This window comes from Zonotrichia albicollis, chromosome 1, assembly GCF_047830755.1.
Source record: "Zonotrichia albicollis isolate bZonAlb1 chromosome 1, bZonAlb1.hap1, whole genome shotgun sequence".
NCBI lineage: Eukaryota > Metazoa > Chordata > Aves > Passeriformes > Passerellidae > Zonotrichia > Zonotrichia albicollis.
Genome location: NC_133819.1, coordinates 130980677 through 131007890, shown reverse-complemented (window position 1 = coordinate 131007890; position 27214 = coordinate 130980677). Strand labels below are relative to the sequence as shown.

The following is a 27214-nucleotide window of genomic DNA, read 5'->3' as shown; positions in this document are numbered from 1 at the left end:
ATGGATTTGTTGTCCAGGCATACTTTAATTTTGCCAACCACTGAAAAAGCCACAGAGGCAGCTTGGGTATTACTCTTCTCTTGGTAAACTAAGGATAAGGAGAAAGATATGATGTGTTCTTGTGAGGGGTTGGATTACATTGGCATCCATATGGAAAAGATAGGCAGCGATGATTAAAGTACAGGGACAGTCTTGAAAACCAGAGGAAGAGAAAACCAGAGGCCAGAATGATGTCTGATGAAAAGTCACCCAAGCATTTAATCTAATTAATGCTCGGCAGCTTTATATCCAACATTTACTACTATTGCACATTCAGATTTATCAGGCCAGCCTGGTCCTTCTCACTGATAGCCTGTAGCTAAGTAAATATTCAGCAGAACTCAAGCTTTAATGAGAATGCTCTTGCATGTTTGGGGCCTTGAACAGATCAGGATGGAATATATAAAACTTCTGATGGCTCGACAGTGGGCAAACCATGCAAAAAAAATACTTCAAAGAGTTCACCACAGTGGTTGCAAATATAAGAGTGTGGATCCTGAGAGACAGACAAATGACCGGGGTTTAGAAGACTCCCAAAGTCAACACAGTAACACCTTCATTTTCAGAGTCCAAAAACACAGCTGAGATTCTGAAAGGCAGATACAAAGACTACAAATATCTAAGGAAAGATAAAGTTAAGTATAGGTCCATTGTCTGATGAAGAAGGAAAGAAAATGAAAGATTTACAAGTAAGTAATCAACAGCATTTTGACTTCACTCAAAAGTTAATAAACCATGTTAAGAAGTTGAAAGAGTAAGCTAAAGTAGTCAGAGGACTTTGGTGGAATTCAAGTTGACAACAGCTAATAACTCTTATCCTAGGATGCTCCAGCAATCAGCTGTGTCACTAGGGACCATGAGTGTTGCTCTCTGAGAACTCACAGAGCACAGGGAAGAACTCAAGAGAATAGTGGGACAAGCAAAAGTAATTTAAAAATAAAGGGACTCATGTCAGTCAACCTAAACCTGGGAAAGAGCTAGGATAATTTTTATAGAATTCCCTTTGTAAATGCATGTGAAGAAGTAACCAAGCAACAGCCAGACAATATGGCACAGGAACAAACTGTGCCATACCTCACCACCTCTCATTTCTTTGTGAAAACTGCCCTGGTGGCCACAGGCACACAAGATCCACATCTCCCTGTTGTTATAAATGCCTTTGACATTGTCAGTCTGCAAAGTCCTCACAGATACAGGGCTCCAATCCATCCTGACCACAAAGAGAATCACAGCAGTACAAAGTGCTCCCAAGAATTACCAAAGGCTTACTGGAGTCTAGCAAGATACTCAAGTGAGGTCCTGCAAGGCTTTGCCAATGTATCCCATCAGTGTGTTCATGAACAATACAGACTAGAGAGTAAAAGAGGATCTGCAATATCCTCCATGACACCACACCTGGATGAACTTGGTAAACAGTTTTAAACCTGAGAGGCAGGTATGTGGACACTAAATAGAGGTACAAAGTGGAAATTATTAGTGGTACCAAAATGAATCTGTGATGATGTTGCAAAAAGCCTAATATAATTCCAGTGCATGCAAGTGCCAGACCTTAGTTGTTCCAGCTACTCTGCACTAGCCTCAGCCAGCACTTTGGGTCATATCTTGGACCATATGATTCAAGAGCACAAACTGTAGAGGATCCAGAGCACCAACAACTGCCAGACTTAGAAACTGTGACCTATGAAAAGTGATTCAATTAACTGGGTTTACTCTGAAGACAAGAACACAGTAGCAATGTTCAAATAAAGGCACTATTCATCACATCTACTGCCAATAAGAACAGTAAGCAATTGACTTCATTGGCAGGGATAAACTCTTGCTGTGACAACTGTCCACTTCAGCACTGGTTACAGCAGTGATACATGCTGCTTCCAAGGTCTGGGATTGTGGGATCCCTTTCACTGGAAGCTTTTAAGGGTTAGAGGAACATTTTGTGGTTTGTCTGGGCAGATTTTATCCAATCTCAGAGTAGGGAGATGGACTAGATATATTCCTGAGATTTCCTTTAATCCATAGTCCTCTGAAAGAGCTCCAGCTTTCAGCTACGCTTTGCACACTGATTGTCACAGCTACAAAGAAGGAACAAAAAAATCTGTGTGCCATGCCATCAAAGTGCTGTATGGACCTTGGCTTCATATATCTAATGGACAGTAGTTCTCACAGGAAAGCTGTGTCATATTTCCTATAAAAGCTGAGACATAGCTTGAACTGTTAGATAACTATGTTGGGACAACTACAGATTTCTCCTTTCCCAGGAACTCCAGTGTGAAATGCTACATAAGAGAATTATAAAACATACATATAACCCAATCTACTTTTCTTTAAAAGCTCCCAAGATAACTCCTTCAGTGAGCTTCTGTTGCGCCTTATCTATACAAAACCTATAACACAATAGACAATGTATTAAAATATTTCAAAATAGTTTTAAAAACATACCAGACAGCACTTGACACTCTTCCACTGTCTGGACTAGAGCAAAATCACACTGAATAGCAGTGCAAAGTGAGATCTGGAGCTGAATTCAAAGTTGACTCCAAAAGCTGTAAGGTTCTAAACAGGCAAATCAAAGGCCCCCAAATTACACACAGCAGAAAGTGGCTGGGTAGACAGAAACACAAACTGACCTTTACTTTGCTTATGGCTGCTATAAGATTAACCAAATTTACTTGTCTGGATGATTGTCAAATTGTCAAATTTACTTGTCAGGCCCTGGAAGATCCCACTTCTAGTGAAGCCCAGTAATTCCCAATTTTTTCTGTGAAAATAGGAAAGCCTATCAGTACCTGATGATAAGACATTCCACCTATTAGCTCTTCTTATCAAGATGGGAAAAGAAATCAGTATAGTTTATAGAAATGCCACAAATTCCTTCATTGCTATGTGGTCTGCAAGCAGCCCGTGGTCAGTAGCTTTACTTACTTGAGCAGAAGTGTTTTCAGCAAATAACCACAGGGGATGGTGTCCAGGGATGTTTCAAGAGCACTGCATAAACTGCTCCCCTAAGGCTACATGGCAGCTGTCTGCAACTTTCTATCTTGGATTTTTCACACAGCTTTTTGACAGTAAGAAACTAGAAGCTCTGAGATAGGTGAAAGCAGAGGCACAGAAATAAGCCAGAGTAACAAAACCTGAAAAACTGTTCTTGATTACTCAGTAGTCCCCATGATGATGGCCTCATCATAACCATACCTGCTAACTTTTTACTGAGATTTTTTTCAGAATATTTTAAGCCTAATTTAAAATGCAATTTAAATGCTGCTTAAAGAGAATCCCAGAAGATGAAGGCTTCTGAAAATCCAAAACCCCTCTTAAAGTTGCTCCACAAGTATCCATGACAGCTGATGTCCACACTGACACAGTAAGAGCCCTTCACCTGAATGCTGACCCTGCACAGAAATTAATCTTTCTCAAGGGAATACAGGAAACATTCCATATCTATTTTTCTTTCTTACACTGTTAGATAGTTTCAAGTTACATGGCTGTCACAGCTAGGAAATTAATTTTCTAGGTGCAGCAAAAGCAGGCAGGAAATATGACATTTTATGGTTTATATTTTTAATTCTCTTTAATCAGACACATTACAATGCACAACTGTGTCTTTAGGCAGGTACTAGGGTGCGCTGTCTCTCAGATCAGGAAGAGATGATGCAGAACTAGTCCTTCCTCTGATCTTTTAGGTACAATGAGTATTGCAGGTACTCTGACTGAGGGCTATTGCCACATTTAGTACAGCCTTTATAACAATTCAGTCACAGCTTTCATTTACTTCTATAATTAAGATGACAGTTATTGCAGCTTACTGAACTGACAGTTATTACAGATCGTACTGAACTGAGGATCACCCTTGGTTTCCAACATGTAAACCCCATCATTTCAGAGGGCATTTTCAACTTGAGCATCATAGGAGTTTTGAAAATACAATTCTAACTGAAGGTAACCATCCCACTAATGATGCAGCTTTCCAGCTCTTCAGTGCTCATTAACAGAGATTGTTTATGAAATAAGTCTTTTATTTAATGCTACACAATCTGAACTGAAGGAATAGAACATTTACTTCACCTCAGGCCCAAGCTTTAGGGATGCATCCTCAAACATTTTCCAGAGTAAAACCATTTTCTCCAATACCAATCAGTGCAAGAAACATCTTTTCCATTTCTACTCAGCGTATTTTTAGACAAACTACAGCATTAGAACATTGAAGTACCTCTCCCCCATACAGCACACAGGTTGAAAGCAGATTTCTTGCCTTGTGGAGCCAGTTTGTCAGGATGTATGTATTGATAACATTAAAGAAAAATAAACGAATTGTTACATTCTGATGTCAGGTGTACAAGTGCAGTAGTGGATTACGCTGAGGAGAATAACATTATCTATAAAAGTTAAGTGGTATACAGGTTATCCCAGAGTGACTATAATACAGAGAAACTTTATGCCAAAGTAAGTATTTACAGAGATACTGTCACAGCAAAGAGGACAGGAAGCTAGTCTCACAGAAGTAGTTCAATAAAGAGAAAATGAGTGGACAAAGGTTTTGACTTTATATAATAAAATACCAAGTGCATTCTTTTAAGTGAATGAGCCTTTGAGACTATGGTCCTAGATTTCAGGAAGCCATTTGAAGGTCAGATGTATAGTCCTGCTGCATAGTAAGGGTTACCTGGACTGCTGGGATTTTTACATCCACTGTTAACTCTGCACATCACAGCAATTCTAGTACTGCTTCTAACTGCAGAGTAAAAACCAAAGCTCTTAAGCCCCCTCCAAAATGCCTAAGATGGGATTTTGTATAGTAGACCTTCCAGCACAATTTGGATGTTTCTCCACTACTTTTGTGCTGTACATCTGGGATTAGAACACAGCCCAGAACACTTTAGTGGTAATTATGTTTATCTGCTCAGATGGTCTTGGCCAGAGTTATTATCCAGCTTTTTCTTGTCATTGCAACTTTAATCACATCCGATTTCTTTAAGTAGCCATATTATTTTAGTTACTTTGGCTCTTTTCCAACAGGCTTATTTTAGGCTGGTTGTGAAGGAAGGTTATTAATGGCTGGCTGTTTTACATATTCCTTCAAGAGAGAAATAACCAGACACATTTGAGGGGGAACATGTGTGGTTGACTGCTCAAAATATCACTAAAAATATTTAAAAATTCAGTTTTCAACTAAGAGCAGAGTTGCTTTAACCTGTTATTTGGCAAGCATTTTTCAATCCTGCCACCTCTCAAGCTTCCTCAGCCATCTACCTAAATAGAAAGGATAACAAGCATAACCAGAGTTCCTCCAGTGCATGACTTCAGGAACATGATCCCTCTCAGTAAAGGAATCCCATTTGAAATGGCTTGCAGTATTCAAGACTCCAGTACACAGGACAAAAACTAGAAGGAAGTCTCATGATTCTCATGCAGCTGCTCAGGGGTGTGCTGAACCTTGAGCCGTCAGCTTGACCACTAGTGGCTGGGCTCAAGCAGGCAGCACACTAGACAGTAAATCTGAGCACCTTCCCTCTCCACTTTAAGATTAATTTACTGTAATGTACATTACTTGCAGTGGAATGATACTGCTCATGTTTTGGCAGGATGGGGAAAATTCCACTTTTGTATTTTTTATTATTTTATAAGGCAGATAATGCAGAAAGGTGAAAGAGAATTTCTACAAGGAGTTAATCTGTGATATTGTAAAATCAAAGTACTACTTTATTAAGTGAGTTATTTTACACAATATGAACATCAATATAATTACAATTGTAAAAAATTTTTTATAACAAGTATGGACTGATTTTTTAGGATTTCCAAATAGGGCACGACTGTACATTTACACAGAATTGTCTTTGCATGAAGCCCAAGAGGGAACAGCATAAAAATATGAATGTTTCTGTAGCCCCTTCATTTTTGCTGATCAACAGTTTTAGAAAAGCAGCTGCAGGTTTGTTATGTAAGGTCTGACAGTAGAAGAGTCAATAGGTGTCATGACTTCACCTATAAAAAACAAGAACAACTCGGTTAAGCTGAACCATTACAGTGCTTATCTCTGATGAATGAAATACCATACTACTGCTTTTTATCTTATTTCAGCCTTTTATTATAACCACTTTCAGTCACAGCCTAACAACTGCCTACTGGGAAATCTCTTCTAAGTCATCACAGAAATTCAGATTTTTCTGCATTCACTTGCATAGCTTCAGGAACAAAAAGGCTCAATTGTTGCAAATATACTAAACAACTTTACATTACATGTTTTATAGTAACAGACCAATTGTACTTCTGTACTTTGTTCAAAGCAAAACTAACATTTCAAAGCAAGAACTAAATAATGAAGTATTCCTAAGAATGACCATTTGAAATAACATTAATCCCTTTTAAAACAACCTCTGGGTACAGTGAAATGCCACAGCCATTTCACCCATGTAAGAACTAGCTTGCTTCTTTCTTCTCTTTTCAACAGTTCAGGGGTATAACTACAACCTACAGTAGTTTTCATATTAAAAGAACTGAAGCAAGTTTAAAGTCACAGTTGTTGGTGGTAAAAAAACCAATTTATATTACATCTTTCTCAGACAATCAATTAAAAATTAAGGTAATGACCTGTAGACAACTTTATGCCTGAACATCAGCCAATTCTGGAGGAAGTGGAGTCTTAGGATGCTTGCTTTCAAAGTGCTGTTTGAAGGTCTTGGGATCCGGCATTTGAGTCTGATTAAAGAGAGATATTAAACTTTATGCACAGTACAAGAGTTAAATAACACTACAAAACCTAATCCCCACTGTATTTTATTTTCTTTCCCCAGAAGCCAACTCCCTCCTTGATGACACTGTTATAGTGACAGAAGCACCACTAATTTAGCTGCAGGGCAGGATGGAGTATTTAACTGCCTATTTTCAGAGGTGCTTTTAAGCACTACAATCACACTTGCTTTGGCATGGTCATCAGTGGTGTTATTCTGGCTAGGTATCTTCCTGCACATCCTGCACTTCACAGGCTGGCCTGGTGGAAAACCTCCCTCCTCACCATTTTCTTTTTCAATGCCTTAAAGATAAACATTTATCCTTTACACAATCAAATCTTTATGAAAGCCATTTCTTTAGTTTACCAATAGGTCAAGAAGTTACATGGCATGAACTGAGTGTCTACTTGGCACAAGCAATCTCAGACTTTTGCTATGACACAGTTGCAGACATCGACTGCCCAAAGTGATTGGTACTGCAGCCTGATTTCAAAACAAGAGGAGCTGGTTACAAGTACTTAAGTAAGCAACCCTCAATTTAGAATCCTATTTAAGACATTTGAAGTGGCAGATCTATCCTGAGACTATTGAAGTGAAAATGGCAAGCTCATCCTTCAGCTCCAAAAGAAGCATTTAGGAAAATCAGCCAGAAGGAAAAGAATAATCTGATTAGTACTCAAATTTCTTTATTCTTGTCAAGTAAGTTGTTCTAGCAAAAGTTACTGTGTATCAAGCTTACATTAAAGCTTTTGGCACCACCTCTTCTCCTTTCTAGAGCAACATCCATTACCACTGATTCCAAGACAGGCCAACTCCATCACAAAGAAAATATGTTTCCACATAGAGACTAAACAAGAACTGACTGCACACTTTTTACATGTTCTGTCTCATACTAAGAACACATGCAGATCACTGTAATACAAAAGGCAAAATAACCACCCAAACCAGACCTGAACACAACCTCTCAGATTTTCTATCTCAATTACCAGTACGGCTGAGTAATCTGTAACCAAGTCACATAACAGATGCAAACTCTTCTTACAGCAACAAGCTAGACAACCACTTAAGTATTTTAGTTTCTGCTATAAAATCTAAAAATCCTGATCTAGGCAGGGAGACAGACCTCTCCCTACAAGACTATTTTGATTTCAGTTCCTCTTACCCTACAGACAGTGCAGGTATATATCAAGGCAGCCTTGGCTGCAGCCTTCTGATCATGTCCTTGTTTCTTTTTTTGCTCAGCTTGCTTTTTGGCATTTTTCTGCTGCGACTGAATCTTCTGCTGTCCACGAGCCATATCTACAAATAAAAAGAAGACATTTAGTCTACAAACATGAGAAACTGCTGCTGCTGACTGAGGAGCTGTAACCATGAGCACAATGCAGTCACCTGCTCTGTCCACAAGGCCTACAACTCCCATAACTCAAACACAACAGACATCTGTTCGAGCTCTTTGCTATGTAAAGCCTGTGGGTTCAGTATCACTCTTAAAATAAACACCAAAATTATTAGGCCATTCTAAGGTGTCTTCCCCTACTAAGATTCAAGCTCTACTTTTGAAAAGTGTTTTCAATAATCAGAATAATGAAAAGTTTCCTTTACAGTTAATAAAGCTTTTTCTTTTTTCAAAAGGTACTGAAAAATTCAAGGGTTTTGTTGTTTGTGGTTTATTAAGACTCAGCCTTTTCCTCTGGAACTTGAAACAAGTTCAAGAAAGGCAAATCAAAGTATTACCCAAGATGTGTTATTGTCTTCTGCTTCAGGTGCTTGTGAGCTGCCTTGAAGTTGGGAACTCCAAGAATAGGCCACTCCTCTTTATTGAAGGTGATTTTTTACAGGTGGCTATTGTATTTTTATTTTCAGCCACATTTATGTGCATACAATTTCTTGAAAAAAAAAAGACTGCCCCCATCAGAAGCCATCACTGCATCTAACACAGGAGCACAAAGGAAGTAAATGCTACTGCCATATGCCACTACAAGGTCCACCAGAAGACAAAACGAGACAAAAGTGTCACAATTCAGGGAGCACCAAGACATCACATTCCACAGCAACACCCTCCACCTGCACACAGCCACCAGGACACCCAGTTCAGTCCTTACCCCACCCCCAGAGCAGACACCAGAGAGGCTTTGGGCACACCAAGAGAACAGGACTCAGCGTGTGGTTATATAACCCGGCAGCCCAATTTCTGCTCTTGTGTCTCTCCCAGTCCCTCCCGGCCCACGCACGGTTCAGAAGCATAGCCCTGCCACCCAAGCCCACTGTTCTCAGGACAACCAGTAAATCCTGTGTTCCCAGGAGGGCAGCAGCTGCTTGGCCCCTGTCCCTCTGGCTGACCTGGGCACTTGCCCCAGGTTTGGTACCTGTGGGACAGACACACTCATGGCTGCACCACGCCTGTCACACAATCCCTCCCATCAGGACAGTGGCCTCCCAGTGTGAGAGAAAACCCTACCCAAACAGTGACTGACCTCGAGTAAATACATATGGAAAGCCCTTGAAAACCATTACAAAAATTAAGTTTCTGTGAAACATCAACAACATGTGAAAATTCACTAGTATTGTGGGAATTTTTGGACATGTGCTTAACATGGGAGCAAAACAGTGGCCCTGAGACCCAGAACAGCTGTTGTGGATTGAGAGACACCTCTGAGGCTGCAGCCTGGCTCTTTCATGGCATCCAACACCACCATGTAACCCTCTGCAGAAGTATCAAACCACATCTTCAGCGTTCCCTCCTCTTCCCCCACCAGTTTCTCTAAAGGAAAATTCACACGTTCGTACAGCTAATAAAATGGAACACAACAACAATTCCATTAACGAGCAGATAGAAATACATGTGGTGTCCAACAGTTTCCATAAGGTAAAACAGTCAATGTCAGTATGACTAAAAGTGCCAGTCTACATTCCACTGGATGCTACTTCAGAACACGCCAGCCAGGGCCTCATGCTGTTTATATACAGCATGGCTCAATCAGAACACTGGATTCCAACTTTAAATTTAAAAAAGAAGAAGATATATTGCCAATAGCTTTGCATACAGAAGAAGGACCAGTAGGTTTTATTTCACTTCGATTTTATCAGCATTACAGCAATCGTCCAGGAGTCAGACGGCTCCTGACAGAAAATACTCAGATGTAACAAAAAAGAATTCTTTTCACAAAGCGTTTGCATATTACTTTGTATTTTAGTGCTTTGATAAGTACTACATTAAAACAGCCAACCACACTGAGCTTTCACGTACTTGGCAACTGCTGGTTTTAGTTAAGTCACAGACAAGAAAACACGACTACAAACATTTGCTCAAAAATATCAACCACCACACAAAGTCCAAAACCAAAAATTCGAGAGTTTAAATACTGCAAGTTACATTAATGTAGTTGAAACAGAGAAAAGTAAAGTTTAGACGAGTATTATTGTAAGAAAATGACAAAACGAATAATCCTAAAGCTGGTTTGAAAGAATGATGAGTTCATCTACAAAGCCAAATCACCAATTTCAATTGCACAACACAGGTAAGTGTTGTTTTCCCTATCAGGCACGCCCTCACACAGTCCAGCAGACCAGCCGGCTGTCTCCAAATAAAGAACGCGCGAGCACGTAGGAAACAGAACCCATGGAAAAAATCTGCTGCCAAATCCTAACAGGATTTTTGCTGCCAAATCATAGCAGCAGCAGCGGCACGGGCACCGTCGGGAAGCGAGGCTGAAACCCGCAGCACAGCCATACCTCACACGGGGTCATTTCCTTGTAAGTCACCAGAATCCGAGCGGAGCTTCAAGTCCTAAAGCTGGGCACCGGCAGCTGTGTGCGCTGTCACTGCCAGGGGCACACGGACGGCAGCTCGGGCACCGCGGCCTCCCCGGCCCGGAGCGAGGGCTCGGGCGGCCGCTCCGCCGGGGACGCCCCGGCCGGGCCCGGCCTACGGCGCGCAGGGACCGGGGGCGGCCGCGGGCCTCGGGCGGGCCCAGCGGGGCAGGGGCGGCAGCAACCCCACCACGTGCCCGGCGGGAGGGAAGCGACCACGGAAAGGCAGACGGACCACGGAGGCCGCAGCCGGGAGCGGCGGCCCGCGAGTGGCGCGCAGGCCGGGCCGGGCCGCCTCCCTTCCCCTGGGCCAGGCCTGCTCCCCTTCCCCCCCCCACCCCGCTCCCCTGGGCTCCGCTTCCGCGGCGCTGCTCACCCGTGCGGGATGCAGGCTGGGCGGCCCTGCCGAGCGCTGTGGAGGCTCCGCGCGGCCCCGCCGCCGCCGCTGCTCGGGAGGAGAACGAGGAGGAGGAGGAGGGAGCGGGACCAGCAGTGCGCGTGCGCCGGACCCGCCCCCGCGCCCGCGCGCCCCTGGCGGCGCTGGCCAATGGCGGCGCGCGGCCGTTACATAACGCCGGCATGGGGGGGGCTGCGGGAGCCAGGGGTGCGGGGCCGCGGGTTCGCGGCCCGGCGGCGGAGCGCCCTGCGGGGTTCCACCGCGAGCGGCCGGGCCGGGTGGCTGAGGCCGCCAAGCCCGGCTTTGGGACCCTCGGGAGCCGCCTGCCCTGCTGCGGGTAGGGGCGGGGCCCGGTCCTGGGGCGCACCGGGATCAGCCAGCACAGGCAGCCTCGCCCCGCCCGGTTCCCGGGAGCGCAGCCCGGGCGGAGCCCCGGTGGCGGTGCCGCAGCCCCGGCGGATGCGCAGCGCTGCCCTCGGGCCCGCTCCCAGCCGCATTCCTGTGCGCTTGGGGTACGGGAGCGGCACGGAATAGCGCTGCTCGTGCTCGCCGGGATCCCGACAAATGGCTCGGAGAGGCTCTCGGGAGGCCCTGGAGAGGAGGGGATCCTGTTCTGGCTGCCCTTCACACAGAGGGCCCCTGTGTGGGCTGGAAGGGTTAAGTAAAGTAGAAAGAAACAGCCTGCGATGAGAAGAATTTTATTCAAGTTTAAAGTGTAGTAGATGTGGTTTAGACACGTTTTGCAAGGATGTAGAGGAAGTTTACAGGCTGTATCCAGTGCACAAGTGATTTGAGTTACTGACTTGCGTGAACACAGATGTAGGCAGGCCCTGTAAGGAGGCATAAATGAGCTCTTTATCTTCTATGGACCTCTTTGTGGGATTCAGCCTTAGGGTGGCTGAATCTTTGTGCCTGTTCAGATTATGCACCTGTTAGGAAAAGGTGAAATGCAGGCAGCATCTCTGCTTAGAGATGACATTCTGCCACTCTCTGAGTAATTGTTGTAGCTTCCACGCCTGGCATCTTGATCACTTCTGTGTCCAGGGCAAAACAGCAAACATAACATGCCTACTAGAGGAACTATAAGGTGTTAGCTTGATGTTTTGCAGAGCTTAGGCTGAATGATTGAATTGTTCTGATCCAAGAGAGGAAATGCAACCACAACAAAAAAATCTGTAAAGAAATACAGTGACGGCTTTAGGCCATTCTTGTGAGTCTTGCCTAGAGCATGTTAGCAGCTGAGGGAGCTCTATAGTAGATTTCTGATATGTAAGTCGCTAGAAGTTGGTCCAGATGTCACAACATCTAGGATAGTCAAACATAAGCCTGTGATGAAAAATGAATTTCCTAACATTCTCATTTTTAAAAATCTTCCTAATATTCCTCTGTGCAACTATGTCTTCCATATTAAACTGATAGCACTGTAATTGATCTGCATTAAAATGATCTTGCCACTGGATTCTGAACTTTATGGAAATAGGCAACTATAAAAAAATCACTCAAAGTGCATATGTGCATGGGCTTGTGGGGTGGTGTGGAGAGGGAGGCTTTTTGTGTCCTGAGCTTGCAAGCAGGTGGCTTTCAGAATGAAGTTTTGCTTTCATCAGGCAGGAGATTGGCAAGTGAAAAAGTAGCTTCTGTCCTGGCTGATGCTATTTTTAAGGACTGCTGGCCTTATATGTGAAACTGGAGAGGGTTTTTCAAGGGTCATGTTCCCATACTATGGTGTTGCTATACATCTGGCTAGATAAGAATTTCAAATAAAGTGGCTCTCCCAAGCACATGCTGAGCTCTGGCTAGTCTTGGAAGCTTTTTCTGCTTTTAGAAGAATGAGGGATAGATCTTGCAGGACAGGAGACTGTGGCTGTTTTTCTTTCTGCTCTGTCTTCTATCCCTTTGTGTTTTAGATCCTGGTCACAGTATTGGTCTCTGTGTGCCCAAATCATGGCTTTGCAATTGAGATCATTCCAAAGAGACTGTTAGGGAAAAAAAAATTAAACACCACAGTGAAAGAAGAATATAAGCACCCATAGCTGAGATTTCTACTGCTAAGATAATAAGGAAAACTTCCCATTCCCTGTAGACAATTTTTTAAAATTGATTCACTGCATGAAGCTTATTTGTCACACCAAAAGGGTATTTCCATGCCCCTGTGCAGGTTAGCAGAGATGTGGGGTAGATGTGATGAGCTGTTAGAGAGGCAGGGCGGGCCCGTGCACTTCGTGCTTTGCGTAGCTCTGACGAAATGAACCTGTGGTAATTACAGTTTATCTGGCTTGTGGACTTCCTCTCCTCTGTGTTGCTCCCACATGAGGTGAAACAAGCCAGAGTGTATGAACAAAAGCATAAATTGAAGTTAAAATGTAAAATAAGTGGAAACATTAGACTGAAATGTTGCATCTTAAAATTACTATAAATACACTGCAGCACTTTTCTGTGTACTTCTTGTTTAACTGTTGTTTTCTAACTTAAAAACATCTCCCAAACCCCACAGATATTACCAAATACTCTGCATTAAAATAGAGTGAAAACCAAGAACATCTCTTGGTAGTTAAGCGTAGACAAAATGCAAGGTGCTTATTACCCCAAGCCAAGCCTAACAAAATTACAATTCACTGAAATCTGTAGAAGCACCGTATGCATAGAAAACACAGCTCCACAAGGGTAAGGCATTTTAGCCTCTGTGTAGCCCCTAAAAATGGTCCAAATTTAAAAAAGGAAAGACATTATCTTCTCACGATGAGGCAATTGATGAGAAGCAAGACTTCAGTTTAAGCCCAAGCTTGAATGTGGTGATCAAATAAACCCCAAAATGATGGTCTACTGAGAAGGGAAGCAGCAAAGGAAACTGGAAGGAGCAGTGCTGCGAGGCAGAATTGTTTCTTAGTTTCTTGGGAGTTTTTTTAGCAGTTGTGATTGTTTGTTATTCTCCTGCTTATTTCTTATCCCCTTGGATTCCACCTCACCTCATCATTTCCTGTGCCTGCAGAGAGGTGCAATTTCTGCCATTAGGTCAAAACACGTGTTCTGCTTAATGGCAACTTGTTGGCACTTGGATTTTGTTGCAGGTCAGTTTGAGCTGTCTCACCCTGGTGTGACTGGTGTCCCCCCCACAGTTCCTGCTGGGAACCAGGTGGCATTTTGACATGTGTTATTAAACCCATTTTGAAAGCAGTGTCGTGAGGTGCGGGACAAGTTTGCTCACAACAGCATGGGTGGGGCTGTATCTCCCTTCTGAATCAGCCCCTGAGCATCTGCCAGGTCCTCCCACTGCCATTCCCTGCTGCACCTACTGTGGTGTATTTTTCCTGTTCATTTGCTCCTGTGTTCACTATTGACCCTGTGTCACATCAAAGATCATCTCAGCTGGCTAAATGTTGGCTTTAGGGCTGTCTTGGCCCTTGCTTGCAGGGAGGAACATGCTGGTACCCTGTGCCTGCCTATTGAGGGGTTTTATGTGGTGCCCCACCATGACCCCTTGTCATGTCTAAAGAAGTGAAGCAAAGGGAAGGAGATGCCCTGGGCCTGCAAGTGACAGCGATCTGCTCACTAGATTTTGTGGATGCAGACCAGTGTTGACACAAACACAGAATAGGGAGAGATTGGTTGTGAACCCAATAGCCTTTGAAAGAATAGTCAAGGCTGATGCAATGGTAGATCAGAGTCAGCAGTGCTGAATGAAGGGACAGGATGACATGGATGCAGGCAGAACCCCAGCCAGGCTGTAACCCTGGTAGTTAGTGCTGTTTGATGGAACACATCATGCAGCAGTGCCTAACTTGGGGGCCTCACAAGGTGGTGTTTTGCTCGTTTACCCTTTCTCTGCTTTGTGGACTTTCACTTCCTCCCTCCCCCACATGTTAGCACACTGTTCTTTTCCCTGTAAAGGCATTTTTCACAGCCACAGCTCCAGCTTTCATACATCCAGTTCACGCCTCCCTGACACAGCATTAACTCCCGTCCCTCTGCTGACCCCGAGTGCTGTGTGCTGCTTCTCCAGAGCCAGGGCGTGGGCACCTCATGGGCTTGAACAGCATTGCTCTTGAGGCAAATCCAAAACAAATGTGAGATCTTAAATCACATGTTTGGCTCACAGATTCAATAGATTCTTAGCACTGCACTGGCATGAGATGATACCAAGTCACAATACATATATACTGCAGGAATAAGTATTTTAAGGCATGTGATGGTGTGCTTTTTGCATACTGCTGTAGAACTAGGTGTTCTGTAATCCATAGGATGCTGATCCACAAGGTCTAAAAATGGAAAACGAAGGTAGGAAAAAAAGGAGAGCAAACAAATTGAAAAGGAAAGCCAAAGATTAAGCTCTGTTTTGGAGAGAAGCCAGTACAACAATGCAGCTCCCTTGGCAGGGCACCTCATGCTTGTGATACCCTTGCAATTCCACACTGGCTTTAAAGAACCAGCCCCATTAGCAGCAACGCAGCATCTTTTCCTGGTTTGCCTGCTGCCTTTCTCAACAGCTGCTTTGTTCCAGGGACACCTGATGGGTGGCATCCTCCAGAACAAGGACAACCTCAGGTGATGTCCACCACATTGCCAGCCTCCCTGTGCTCCTCACGGTACTCCTGGTCCCATCAGTAGACTCCAGAAGCACATAAATAAGACTGACATTATCCTTCCTAGCAGGACAGTGCCTCCTTCTTCTGCACCCCCAGTGAGCTGGCAGTGTACCAGGTGGCCACACATTTGTAAACCATTTCCAAAAGCTGATATAACTCTCACTTCTACCTCGCCTGTACCATGTGTTTAGACTCTAGTGCAGCAAGGCAGCCTGCAGAAATACTTTTGCCGCCAAACCTTAAATTAGGATGAACCCAAGGAAGTGTCCCAAAGTCAATGGTAGATTTTGGTGGCATAGAGACTACAGCTAACTGTTCTTTCTCTAGGTTTAGTGGTTGTTTTTTTTCTTCCCATAGTGCCTGACCTTTTCCAGCAAGAATGGACAGAGCTGCTTCAGTGAGCGTTCCTTTCCATCGTAAGGGCAAAAAAATGTACAAGGGAGGATGCAATAAGGAGCTGCCCACATCCTCTGAGAGACAAAAATGTGAGGGCTTGAGGAAAAGGCTCCTGAAGAATGACAGATGGAGGCAGTCAGAAGCATGGAGATGCAGTTCCTCAAATGTTTCAAGGCATATGCACCTCCTGGAGAGCATGGGCCAAGATTGCTTTGTGACCTTTACGTATTTTGCAGCCTCTCTTCTTTTAAACCCATTTTGTTGGAAGTGAGTTTTGCTAAAAACAACAAAGCACAAATGCCTTTCTCAGCATGTCACAATTTTTTGACCAACCCACATAGACAAACTGGAGACCTTGAGAACATACGCTTCCGTTCTGTATAAACAGTTTAAAATAGATTTTAGCTTTGCTCAGCATTACGTACAGTTACTATTTTAAAATACACTCCAATTAATCATTCCCTTTTTTGCCTCTGCCCTCCATTCATGCTTTTGGATCTCGTATGTGTTCAAGTCCTTGTCTTATCATGAAAACAAATACATCTGTACATTTTAAATTAATTCAGAATAACAAGGTTTCCCTACTCTCCATCAATAAAAATACATAAAGAAAATCCACACACTGTGTCATGTGCATGTTAAAATCTGAAGCAATTGTGATTAAAACTTCTCACAAACATGCAAACATTGGTGACAACTGGCCTCTAGCTTCAAGAAGAGAAATGCATCCCTCAGCCTGTGCTTCTGAATGGCTGCACATCTCAGAGATGCCTCTGTGCTGAGTGGCTCAAAGTGTTCACTATCTCTGCTTCCTTCTTCAGCCCATCTGCAATGCTCCAGCCTTGTACTGGAAATATTTTGGTAGCTGCTTATTGTTCCTTGAGGAAGGGGCAATTACTTCTCATCCAGAGCCAGCCTCTCCATCTGTTTTTCAGTTATCCATGTGCAGATTTCATTGCCATTCTAGAACTGCTAAGGGCAGGATGGGAAGCTCTTCGTGTTTTCCAAACAGCACGTAAAATCCTGCGGGATAAGGAAGCAAAAGGCCAAAGGTGCATGTCAGAATTACACATGAGAGAATAAGCACAGAGAGTACACAGGAAAGAGCTCTGCAGCTGTAAGATACTCTTCATGGAAGGGAAGCAGCCTTGGATATTCAGAAGTGCCTCACACACTGCTGGTTTTCCCAGGTTAGCAGTGCTGGCTCAGTCCCAGCAGTCTGCTGCTCCAGGAAGAGATCAGTGAGAAACATCTGCTGGATCTCAACTTTCTCCTTTTCAGATGCCCCATTACACTCACTCTGGAATCACTGCATGACTTAAAGGCAAGAATCCAAAGAGCCTGCTGCAAAGTGAGCTGTGGGGATTGCTCTGATTGCCAGTGTTTCCTGCCAGTTGCTGACAGAGCTTGGAACAGAGTAAGGTCTAGCTAACAAACACTGGTGGATAAACAGGACCTGGCAAGAGAAATCAGGGGAATGGTTTGGTTTGCACCAGGCCACTGGATCCCATTCCTTTGTGCAAAACGTCGCAGACTGCTGCACTGGAGGAATGTGCTATGGGATGTGGAGCAGAACAGAAAACACATTCCTGGAAGGAGCCAGCAATTCCAAAAGATGGCAGCTATGCAGAGGTAAAAGGCTTTACTTATGGGGCAGCAAGACAGAATGTCTGTGCTAATTGACAGAACTTCTGCAGCTCACTTACTGTGGATATACAAAGTCATGTCTCAGTGGATGCTTGTAAGTGCACTCTTGGGACAGACTACATGGGATGGAGGAATGGAAAACCTTTTTCCTGCTATATGGCTGGTGTCTCAGCAGCACAGGCAGAGGGCTGGCTGCTCTTTCACTCTGTCCTTTAGCCTGACTTTTCCTTGGAAACTGTGGGAGAAAACCAAGGAGGAGGAATTAATGCTTCTGTGAAAACACTCAGTGCACATCTCTAATCAGGCAGAATGGCACTTAAAGAAGAGTCCCAAGAGCTGATTGTGAGGTAACATTAAGTACAGACTTTGCACATTAGTATTTCCTAGGCTAGAAAAATGTAAAGCTCTCATTTCTATTACCTGGTTAAAATAGGAAAAAAAAAGGACTAATTTTAATCTGACTGCCATTTTGCAAACTTTGAAAAATGTTGAAACGTTGAAAAATTTGAAAAACTCTGCTCTTGCAACCTGGCTAAAGAGTTACAAAGAAGTGAAGTGGAAATGCCTGGTGCTGGAGACATGCCTATTTGTCCCAGGGGAAAAGTGTCTTTTACAATGCTTCCACAGGCAGGAAGACAAAGGCCTGATCCTGTCTAAGCATAGGCAGGAGCAGCTTAAATACCTTCAAGCTTCATTCTCTCCATCCCCAAACCAAGACTGCAACCCCTTAACATCCTGAGCCTTCCTACTCCCACATCTCCAGGGTACCCTTCTCCAAACCAGTTGTCCAGGCTTTTCCTGGGACTGTCCCCTATGTCCAGTATTCATGGTAACAACTTCATCTGTTCAAAGCCCAAACCAAAGGCTGCCTGCACAGCATAAGCCTTTGCACACCTCACCTGTTCCCTATTTTAAAATGTGCACCTTTAAGCAAAAATAAATTTAGCCTGGAAATGACCTTCCAGGCTTATTGCTTTTATATTTTTCTCTGTTACTATAAAGAGTTCCTTGGTGAGAGAAATCTTTTCCACAAATATTTAAAATCAGCATCAAATCCTTTTTTTACTTTTCTGTTTGATAAACCAAAGAGCTTAAACTAGTATTGAATAGTACTTTGTAAGAACAGGTCCTCATGGGACTAGCACTACCAAAAAAGACTGGCAGCAAGGATGGCTTCCCCTCAGCAATTATTTTTTGAGATTTTGTACAGTCAGCTCCCAGTCTGTTCCCATGGTTTCCATCAGCCTATAAACAGGACACCTCTCTTTCTCTTTTGACTTCTCATGACTGTGCTGTGGACAACCTGCCCCCTAGGGTAACCAGTCCAGGTCTTACTGTCCTGACTGCTTTACTGGGTGCCCTGAAGTCCCAAGGGTCTTCCCCAGATCTTTCTCTAGATGTCCCTTCCCATATGCTAGGCAAAGTTTCCAGAACCAACACCTCAAAGCCTGGCATTCACTAGTTCTTGTGGATGGCCTGACACCACTGTTAATTAAAAGCCTCCACTAGTACCCAGATGCAGCTGTGCCTGTCAAACACACCAGTGGGGGGACTAAGGCTGACACAGCTACTCTGAAGCTTGAATCCCTTTTTCCTCATCACTCTGACCCTGCAGCCCCTTGCCAGCACAGAGCCTTGCCAATGCTCTGCACAGGCACTGCAGCAAAGGCATTGTGGCTGGAAACCTGTGGCCACTTCAGCCAACAGCCTTCTCAGTGCAAAATACTTGGGTTTTAACAGTTAGGCCAAAGCATGATGGCCAGGAGATATTAAACCAGCAGGCATACTTGCATGTTCTCTGTCATCTAACCTTAGTACATCCTGAAGAGTTCTAGGTGGGATTTACTGGAGCAGAAATGATGAATCAACTTGATCACGTGGCAGAAAGCCTGGTTGCTTCTGAGTGCCTGCAGCTCCTCTGCTGCTTGTGAGAGGAGAGACAGTGGTTTACAGCATTAGGGTTACTTGTCCTGTAGTGATGGCACTACTGTCCAAGTGTCACATGGCCTCTAGGAAGGGAATCAAGGTCCCGTTACTTAGACTAAGAGGGAAATAGCTGTTCCACTGTGCTGTGACAGAAGGACTGCAGCAGTGATATCCAGCACAATGCCAGTAATCCTCCAAAAGTATCCAATATCCATTCTTCAAAGGAAGGGCTGAGTCCAGACTGGATAAGTCTGATGATAGCAAACGTGTTCCAGCCTGCTATCCAGGTCTCTTCCACAGACACAGCAGAGTCTGGAGAAGTTAAACCCCAACGCCTTTGGGGTTGCTGCTCTCCAGTAACATCACTGCTGCCCATCAGGCACTGACTTTGAAGGGGGCTCAGAGCAGTTCAGTGGCCCAGGTCACAGCAGAGCCTTAGCCCCCCTTATGGTCTGCATAAGAACAGAACTAGTATCATGACAATAATGTCAGGTAGGAATAACATTATTCCTTAACATATAAGGAGGATAGGACTAAGAATTTCTGAACTTTTGTTTGCTTATAAGGCATTCTAAAAGATAATCCTGCATCATACTGTGGGCAGCACTGCTCATAGGCATTGATATGCACAGGTCCATTAGCACTAAGAGCATGGCAAATGCTCAGTCAACAGATGTACTTGACCTCCTCTCTGGTTCTGCTCTCTGTTAAATGAAGTCTTAAATACTGGCAGAAATCCAGCCCACCTCTACTTTTGGTTTGAGTGCTGTTGCCTGTGTTTAATTCTTTCCAGAAGGCCGACAAGTGAATTTCAAAGAGGTGGAGTTGTTCATTTGCAGCTTGCACATTGTGTGAGGATGTGGTACCCAGCCCTGAGCTCCTCCTCTGCAGGACATGTTGCAGTTCTTGACAGCTGATCACTGTGTTTTTCTGCCAATTCCTCTTCATGGTCTGCTAGCTGCAGTTTTGGAGATCAGACTTGCTCCTTGGCATGTATTCAAGCTATAGAGTTGTGCTAGATTTACTTCTAGCACAACATCCATTGCTTCTGCAGTACGTTGACCTAGTCCATGCAAGCTCACTAACTCAGAAGTAGCTCTCATTACTTTTCTGTGGCCAACAGACTTAATCAGCAATTACGATGATGATGACATTTTTAAGGGATTTCTCTTCATGAGGAGTATAACACCCTGCAATCAGTCCTCAGCAGTCCCTGCTATAAGGGGGAGCCTTTACAAACACAGGTGGTCCTTGTGCCACAGAAATGGAAAAGCTCGGCTGAGTACAGGGGTCCCCTCCATGCCAGGACTCTGCTCCAGCCTTAGATCTCACCCAGCTTTAAATTCTTTCCATTGACTTTATCTAAAACTTTCTGTTCCATACACAATGTTATCAGAGCTACTTAGGCTTTGCTGGCATGTCTCCTGTATTAGTAGTTACATTTTGTTAACAGGACCAGACTGGTTGAGGTAAATTGGCTTACTCAGAGCACAGTTAGTGACATGCACAGTTGGTCTGGCCATGTATTCTTCCAGAGCATTTTCCCACGGAGAGGAGGCTTATACAACCATTCAAACTGTCCCACTAGGAATTTTGGACCCATTGGCTGATTTCAGTCAGAATCTGAGGGAGCAGTTCATCAGCAGAGGCAGCCATCCATGCACAGAGCATCCTCCCCAGGTCCTGAGAGCTGCACTGTGAGTTTTGCTCTCAGACACCACAAAATATACATGGAAGAGGCATTACATCCCAGTAATGAAAATTTTTTGGGGGGAGTTTGCGTCTTGCTGGACACCAGAGAATCCAGCTAAAAATCCATGGGAAAACAGATTTCTTAACTGTGCTGCTCAACTGCTTTTTAACTTTTAAGGTAAGAGTTTATTATAACTAAGAGCACTGACTCTACATCCAAAGAAGCTCTCAGGTGCAAATGACTTTATAGTTATTCTTTTGCTGGTAATACCTGTATTAGCCCAAAACTGCAGCATGAGAGAAAAAAAAAGGAGATTGTCAGAAAGTGATGGCAATGTTAATTACACAGTGGTGCTATAAGCGTGCTGAACTTTGTAGTGACAGAAAAGCACAAAGCTGGCCCCACTAAAAAGGACTAAGACTTTCCTAAGGTGAAAGAACCTAAGTTAGTACACAAAGAGCACCGCAGCAGGAACATTTCCCAGTGGTGGATGCTTTAGACTTGTGCTGAATCTGCAAGAAGCACTGCAGGTTCTTGAGGCGGTGGTGTCAGCCTGCTGGTAAGGGAGCTTTGTGAAGAATTAAGTTAATGAAGGGAACACGGAGCAGAAATACTGTCATACCTGAGGGGACCCCTTCCTAAGGTGCTTTTCTGCAGGTTGTGCAGGCAGGGCTGGCACTGCAACCTGAGCCAGTGAGCACCGAGTGCTGTGGGTCCTGTTCCAGGGAGTCCAAGCACAGGCAGCTCAGCCAGACAACAGAACTCCTCAGGTAATGGCCAGCAAGCTTTGACTTTGTCAGGGCACACGTGGCAAGGAAAGGACATAGTCCATAGGCAATCTAATTAAGATCTACTATAAAGACAGTCTAAGATGACCTCACTCACTTTTATCTAGAAATACAACCCATGATGTCAGGCCAGCAGCAATGCATGCAGGAGTGAGGGACAGGCTGAGTAAAACTGGTTTTCTAAGACTTCATGTTTTGTGGTTGGATGCAACAGCACAGGCTCTCATCATAGCCTTCCCTTTGGGGCGTGCACAGCATTGCACAGGATGCAGACAGACAGAAGTTTCATGGTTCTCTGCTCTCTGATAAGCTCATGTTGCCCACCCTACCTTTGCTAACTGGGGAGTTAAACAGATTACTGTTCTGTTTTCTGTGGTCTTTTCCCAAGAAACTAATGGTAAAACCATATTGCTGAACTATCATGCTGGGGAGAGCAGTATCTTGCAGTATCTTGTGATTTAAATCTCCTTTGCAATACAGGATGAAACCAGGTGTTTGCATGAGCTTCCTTCAGCAGATAATTCCAAAAGATGCAGGACATGCTGGGAATCCTGCAAAGGGAGTTAAGGAATACATATAGGACCCTCCTACCTGAGGCACAGCTCTGCCAGGAAGCAAATCCTCCAAGTACATGGCTATGGGGAATGCTACTCAGTAATGCTACCACCGTGTCTTCTCTATGCAGGAGAGAGCTGCAGTCGTGTGTGGGTAAGGTGTGTGGAGGGATTCCCTCAGAAGCTTCATCCGGACCCAGGTTTCTTGGAGCTTGAGAAGTTAATTGCTGATTTCTGAATAAATTAGTGTATTGCATTCCTTCAGGATTTCAAAATGTGTTAGACTGAGGAGCTGAACAAGCTACCAGTGTTTTCTTTTTTTAGCTAATTACCCATGGTTATAGGCCTGGTCAATAAACATACAGGACAGGTGGGCTTGGTAGAGAGCTGCTTTGATAATTTTGTTGCAAATTTATATTGTAACAGAGCTATCTGAAGGCATCTTCTTGGCAGTCATCACTTCACTAAGAGCCACAAAATAATTTCTAGCCATTGCTATTATTTCTCTTACCGTTTTCAAGTACATGGTGCTAAAAGGGTGCTAAAAGCATGCATTTGTTTTCTGCACTTCTCTGTCTTTAACATATATAAACAATCCTCTTAGCAGCTTATCCTCCTCTCCAGGAAAGTTTGTACATGAGAGTTAAGCCTGCCTCTGTTCTTCTATTGTTTTCCTCTTTTGCCTTTCTTTTCAAAATTCAAAACACCAGTGATCAGGAGAAGTGGAGGCTGAGCTGGCAGAGCCTGCGGTGACACCCGCTTCCTTCTGCCACCTCGCGGGCTGTGGCTACAGTACAAGCACGACATACCTTGTTTTCCTTTCATATTTAATGAAAGATCCCATGATAACAGGAAACATTACACATTTCCACTGCTGGGCATGTCCTGACACTTCCCAAAGGAGTTTCCCCTGCCTGCGTCAGAGCTGTTGCAAGCAGGAATACCTCTCAGAGTGGTGATGACATCTTGAATTGTTTAACTTTGTTATTGCAACAGAAGGTGAGAGACTCACCTCTGTTATTACTGGATGATTTTTTGTTGTTTTGTTATTGCTTGTTTGTTTCTTCATTTGCTTTAAAATTTGGGTAATTCTTTTTAAACATGAGGCCTGAAAAAGGAGCAATAGTGTCTTGTCTGGGGTACTTGAAATGGCTCAAATAAATGTTGCTGATAGTATAATACAGCAGAAGGTAGTTTAAGGCAAGCATTAAACAAGAGCTTTTTCCAGTTTGCAGCTGGAGACTGTGGAGTGTCATTAACTGATGTTTCCCTGGTAAGACTGAGCACAGCTGTGCAGCACTGCATAGTCCTTCACTGGGGGGACAGCAGCTTCATGCTGTGAGCCAAACAGCTCTTCCCTTCCTGCAGTGCTGGGAGAGGGCTGCTTGCTGTTCTCTTTATTTGCTCCTTAGGTAACCAAGAAATCTTAAATCAATTTGGGCTAAACTACCAATAGAACAACTATGTTATATCAAAGCAAATGTTAAGAATTAAGCTTTGAAAAGTCAAATTGGACACATTCTGTGGATTTGATTTCGCCAAGCTATCTCAAACTGAAATACAGAGGCTGAGTGTTTTTTCCTTGTGAATAACTGCAATTATAGCAGTGACCTTGGAAGAACACTGACTTCTTAACCATAGCAAGTCTTTAAGAGGCATGCAGCTACATTTAGCAATGTCTTCTCTTACCCATAGTTAAATTTATGTGTGTTTGATGAGTCGTAACTGCTCCCTTACCTTCAGAGTGTTTTGCAAAGAGTCATGAACCAGACTTGCTGAGTGAGCCCCAGAATTCTGATTATAATATAATCATTTATATTTATGTATTCATGGGTCATACTGAAAACATAATTGTTCAGAATAACTTTCTTTTTGGTGACAAGCTTGTTAAAATCTTTTAAGACTTTCGACATATAACAGGTCCTCTCTTTACAGAAGCAACTATATAAAGCTCAGAGAAAACACACAATCCTGACTTCAGAAACGCATTCCAGTGAAAATGTTCCATGCTGACACTTGGGGAGTCACTGCTCTCACCTCCCACTGACCCATTTACCCTGCCTCCTCGGGAGGTTGTGGGGCCTAGCACGGGAGTGTTTCCAAAGGAGCGTTCAGTTCCGTGCCCAGCACATCTCGGTTCTGAGAGCCTGAGTGACCCCCCAGATCTCCTTGACCCCCATGAAGGTGCCTGCCAGGTGCACCTGATCCCAGCATGGGGGACCAACACAGTGACCTGGAGCCAGAGCTGGAAACTGGTGCAATGCCTGCAGAGAGGGCTGATGCACGAGCAGGTCCTGCAGGGAGCCTTGATTCAGAGAGAACTCATCCATGCTGATGCTGTTTCTCTTTAGACCACTAATTAGTGCAGCTCAGCGTAACGTGCTGTGCTGATGCACTCTGGAGGTTTGGCCTGTGCTGCTTTGCATCCTGCCTGGCAGAAGCCTCTGACCTGATGCGGTGTTTTGGTTGCAGTTCTCCCAACACATCCCCACGGAGGGGCTCCCAACACCTGCATATGCAGGGGGGAGCAGAGGCATGTGGTGTTGAGTATAGGGTGCAGGGTGTCACCCACTCCTGACCCCCTCCCTGCATGTCCTCTCTGTCTCTGGACATTCCCAACCCATGGATCTCCCAAACCTCCCACGGTCCTTAGCCACCCCTAGAGATCCCTGTCACCATAGGTGTCCTAAACTCCCACAGACATCTCCATGCTGGTCCCTATCCCCCACTGGAAGTCCCCCAACCCCTGGAGGTCTCCAACCTCTGGGGATCCCCACCAGTAAATGCATCAGTGTCCTGGTTCTGGGTTCCATGGGGCTGGTAATGTGCATGTGGGGAAGGGTGACATCTGCCACTGAGGGCCCTGGCCATACAATGAAGGTGTCAGTGGCTCTCAGTCCACAGTGCCACCTGCACATTCCCTGTGATCCAGTACTGCTCCTTCTGGGGCTTGATGTCAGTGTCAAATCCATGCCTGTGCCTCCTGCTGTGCTGTGCCAGCCCTGGTGCTCCTTGTTCTCCGGGTGCCACACCATGCAGCTCACACCCAGCTCCTTGGTGACAGTGAAGCTGAGCTGTAGCAGCACCCACACTGTGATGGACACCAGAGACACCCAAAACCTCTCAGCCCAGAGGCTGAGCTGCCCCCAGCTGCTAATGGACTGCTGTCATGTTAGCCCTCTGATAATGGAGGCAAGCAAAGGCATGCTTGGGTTCAGGATTGGTCCTGACAGGGTGTGCTGGCTCCTCTGCAAGTTGCTGGGTGGACATTGCTGGTCAGTGGGGTCTGGGTGGTGCTGGGGTGTTGCAGGTGGAGCCCTCCACTGCTTTTCTTGCTCAAATGCCCCATTGCCCCAGTGTAGCACCATGGGACTTGACTCTGCCATGTTACCCAGGTTGGATGGAGACGTCAGAGGTGACACTGACATCTCATTACAAGGCCTTGGTGTGGGACAGCAGCAGCAGTAGGAGCAGCAGCAGGGACCTGCATGGAGATGTCTGAGGTGCAAGACCACTCCTGGCACCAGGCTGGTGTAGCCAGAAGGCTCTGCAGAAGAGTGTGCATGGGCTCTGCATGGAGCTAGCCCTGCACTTGGAGCGACCCTTTTTGCTTCTCCTGGGTTCCTCCTCCCCTTGTCCCCAAGGCCCATAGCTATATCCCAGGGAAAGCATCCCCAGGAAGGCAGGCACCCCTCCAGGGACAGACAGGTAGCACATCCTGCAGACAGCTCGAGGGTATCTCTGGAGGGGGACTGTCAGCCAAATAGGGCAGTGCCTTCATGCCAAGGAAACCTTTCCCTGAGGGGCTGAAGAATGTCCCACTCTGGGGGACCATGCACCCCAGCTGGATGTCCTCAAATGGGCATCAAAGAGGGAGGAGGAGAGAGTTTTGAAAGGGAGCATCAAGGAAGGAGGATGATGACAGTGGGGGCTAATATGGGCTTGAGGAAAACCTACAGCTGACTGACTCACAGATAATGGAGGTAGCTCATAACATGATCTGACATGGTGCTCCTTTCATGTAGTGTGAAATAGCTGAGGGCTCCATCTTTTTGTTACTCACAGATGCTGATTTCCAAGGGCTGGAGCCTTCTAGGGCGGTAATTAAGCTTTAAATTGAGAGATCAAATGTAGAATAAATATCTCATTAACCTTGACAAAGCACAATCTTTCTTTACAGCTCATAGCAAAAGAGAAAGTGAGTGTGAAGGATGGGATGAAACAGGCACCAGCTTCCCTCCCTGCTGGAGAGTGGCATCTGGCACTTGGAATATCTGCTCAGCTGGAGGGGCCTGAGCACACACCCACCCCCTCCTCCCAGAAACCAGTGAGGTGTAGGCTATTGCAAGGATAAAGAAAGATTTTCTAATCTTTCCTTGCTGGAACTGGGAAAACTACAGTGCTGCCACGGATGCAAAAATCACAGGGAACAAAGCAAGAAACAGAAGGTGTTTGGTTCTAAAACCCAACAGTTGGGCTCTGTGCTCTGTGCAGGGAGATTTGGGATTTTCCACTCTTGGGACTGTTGTGTTTTTTTCTAAATACCCATCATTGCCTCAGGGGAAATGTGCAAAGCAGGGCACTGAATGGGGTACTGCCCCAGCCATGTGTGCTGATCATACCCTCCTTGAATGTAAAGTTCAGGAGTTTGCCAGCAGT

General features: G+C 44.8%; 1 protein-coding gene and 1 long non-coding RNA gene across 3 annotated transcripts in view; one reads left to right on the top strand and one right to left on the bottom strand.

Annotated features, from left to right (window-relative positions):
* Positions 1-5705: 5705 nt before the first annotated feature.
* ZNF706 (zinc finger protein 706) lies at positions 5706-11108 on the bottom strand. Its single transcript, XM_005479463.4, has 4 exons — positions 10948-11108; positions 7924-8060; positions 6622-6729; positions 5706-6015 (listed from the first exon to the last, which is right to left on the bottom strand). The coding sequence occupies exons 2-3, from the start codon at positions 8056-8058 to the stop codon at positions 6634-6636; spliced, it is 231 nt and encodes a 76-aa protein (XP_005479520.1). The 5' UTR covers positions 8059-8060; positions 10948-11108; the 3' UTR covers positions 5706-6015; positions 6622-6633.
* Positions 10262-27214, top strand: part of LOC141731142 (uncharacterized) — a 45067-nt gene continuing 28114 nt past the window's right edge. For both annotated transcript variants that reach the window (XR_012583071.1, XR_012583070.1), the window contains exons 1-2: positions 10262-10514; positions 15909-17579. This is a non-coding gene — a long non-coding RNA (uncharacterized LOC141731142). The remainder of the gene's footprint in view (positions 10515-15908; positions 17580-27214) is intronic.